General features: G+C 48.6%; 1 protein-coding gene across 1 annotated transcript in view; it reads right to left on the minus strand.

Annotated features, from left to right (window-relative positions):
* Positions 1–1,637: 1,637 nt before the first annotated feature.
* Positions 1,638–2,064, minus strand: part of LOC101846616 (serine-rich adhesin for platelets) — a gene marked incomplete at its 3' end in the record, with an annotated part of 2,696 nt that continues 2,269 nt past the window's right edge. Inside the window, exon 2 of the mRNA XM_035973120.1 lies at positions 1,638–1,703. Within this exon, the coding sequence (XP_035829013.1) occupies positions 1,638–1,703 (66 nt within the window). The remainder of the gene's footprint in view (positions 1,704–2,064) is intronic.

Here is a 2,064-nt window from a genome sequence, read left to right on the forward strand (position 1 = left end):
CGTGCGTTCGTCAGCTGGCCTCCCAAAATAAGACATTAAGTCCACTAAGAGCTTAAGACCTGCTCGGATTTCTGCACACAGCCTGCCTCAGCCTTTTCTTCTCTTCTCTCTGCCAAAAAAGAACCCCTTTAATTATGTACACGCCGGTGTGTCCTATTGTCTAACTGTCCTCATTTCTGGACGCCCGTCTGGCACTAACTGTTCTTTGTTAAAGGTTGACTGGGCTAATCACAGTCCCGGCATAATGGAGTTATTAACAGTCCTGACATAACTAAGATAATCACAGTCCTGGCATAACGAAGATAATCATAGTGCTGGCTTGACAGAGTTATTAACAGTCCTGATATAACTCGGAGAGTTACAGATTTGACATAACCGAGATAGTCTCAGTCCTCACATAACGGAGTTATTTGCAAACCCCGCGTAACGGAGTTATTCCCAATCCTGACATAACTAAGATAGACGCAGACTTAGCGTAGCATTACAGTGATTATTGACAGTCCTGATATGACTAAGGTTGTCACAGACTTGGAATAACGGAGTTATTGACAGTCCGGACTTAACGGAGACATTCATCTTCCGTGAGTGGCGTCAGTGGTCTAGTGGTTAGGCTACCGGACTCGTCATCGTGAGGTTGCGGGTTCGGTTGGGGGTTCGAGCCGCGGGCCCGACGTTGTGTCCTTGGGAAAGACACTTTACACGAATTTTTCTCACTTCACCCAGGTGGGAATGGGTACCCGGCCATAGACAGCGAAAGATCTTGTCAGTATGTTAGTGTTTTAGCGCCTATAAATGGCTGCTTGCACTGTATGCTTCCCAGGAAGATGAGGCTGTTTCAGAATGCTCTCAGGTCTGCTGGGGTAATAGTATAGATTGTGAAGCACATAGAGCTTGCTGTTGAGCGGGGATTTGCGCTGTACAGATTGTATCTATTATTATTATTATTATGAGAGGTGGTCAGTTTTATGTAACTGAGATTGTTGAGATTCTCCCACTTCCGTCCCTCTCCCACACTCAGTCACATGTTCTCTCTCTCTCTCTCTTTCTCTCTGTCTGTCTCTTTCTCTCTCTCTATCTGTCTCTCCCTCTTTTTCTCTCTCTCTATATATATGTCTCTCTCTCAGTCTCTCTCTCTCTCTCTCTCTCTCTCTCTCTCTCTCTCTCTCTCTCCCTCTCACCTTTTTCTCTCTCTATCCGTCTCTCTCCCTCTTTCTCTCTCTATCTATCTCTATCCTTCTCTTCTCTCTCTCTCTCTCTCTCTTTCTCCTCTCTCCCCTCCCTCTCTCTCTCTCTCCCCTCTCTCCTCTCTCTCTCTCCCCCTCTCTCCCTCTCTCACCTTGGGTTTCCTGGGACTGGCCTGTCCCCTGTTCCCGCCATTAGCCCTCCACCTGGGAGTGTGTTTCGCCACCAACATCTGCCCAAACTCGTGGTCAGAGGGGCGTGGCGTCTCGCCGAACCTCAGGGTGGCCTCGTTCTCGCGCATGCGCGACCGGACGGCGAACATGATGTCCGAGAGAGTCTTGGTTTTGGCTCCCTGGTCGGGGAGTTGTTCGTACTGGGACTTCCACTCGCTCGTCTCCTGGATAGAGAGAGAGAGAAGGTGTGTGAGTGGGAGAGAGAGAGAGCAGAGAGAGAGAGAGAGTCTTGTTTTTGGCTCCCTGGTCGGGCAGTTGGTCGTACTGAGACTTCCACTCGCTCGTCTCCTGGATAGAGAGAGGGGGTAATAGATGATTATGTTGGTAGACAGATAAAGAGAGAGAGAGAGAGAGAGAGAGAGAGAGAGAGAGAGAGAGAGAGAGAGAAAGAGAGGCAGGGGTAATAGATGATTAAGTTGGTAGATAGATAAAGAGAGAGAGAGAGGGATGGAGAGAGAGACAGATAGAGAGACAGAGACAGAGAGAGACAGAGGCAAAGAGAGACAGAGATACAGACAGAGAGAGAGAGGGGGGGGGAGGAGAGAGAGAAAAACAGATACAGTGACAGACACCATTATCTTTACACCACACTCACACCTGTACCTTGTGTACGTCTAGGAAGGCGCTGCACAATTTTTTAAAATCCCCC

This window comes from Aplysia californica, unplaced genomic scaffold, assembly GCF_000002075.1.
Source record: "Aplysia californica isolate F4 #8 unplaced genomic scaffold, AplCal3.0 scaffold01014, whole genome shotgun sequence".
NCBI lineage: Eukaryota > Metazoa > Mollusca > Gastropoda > Aplysiida > Aplysiidae > Aplysia > Aplysia californica.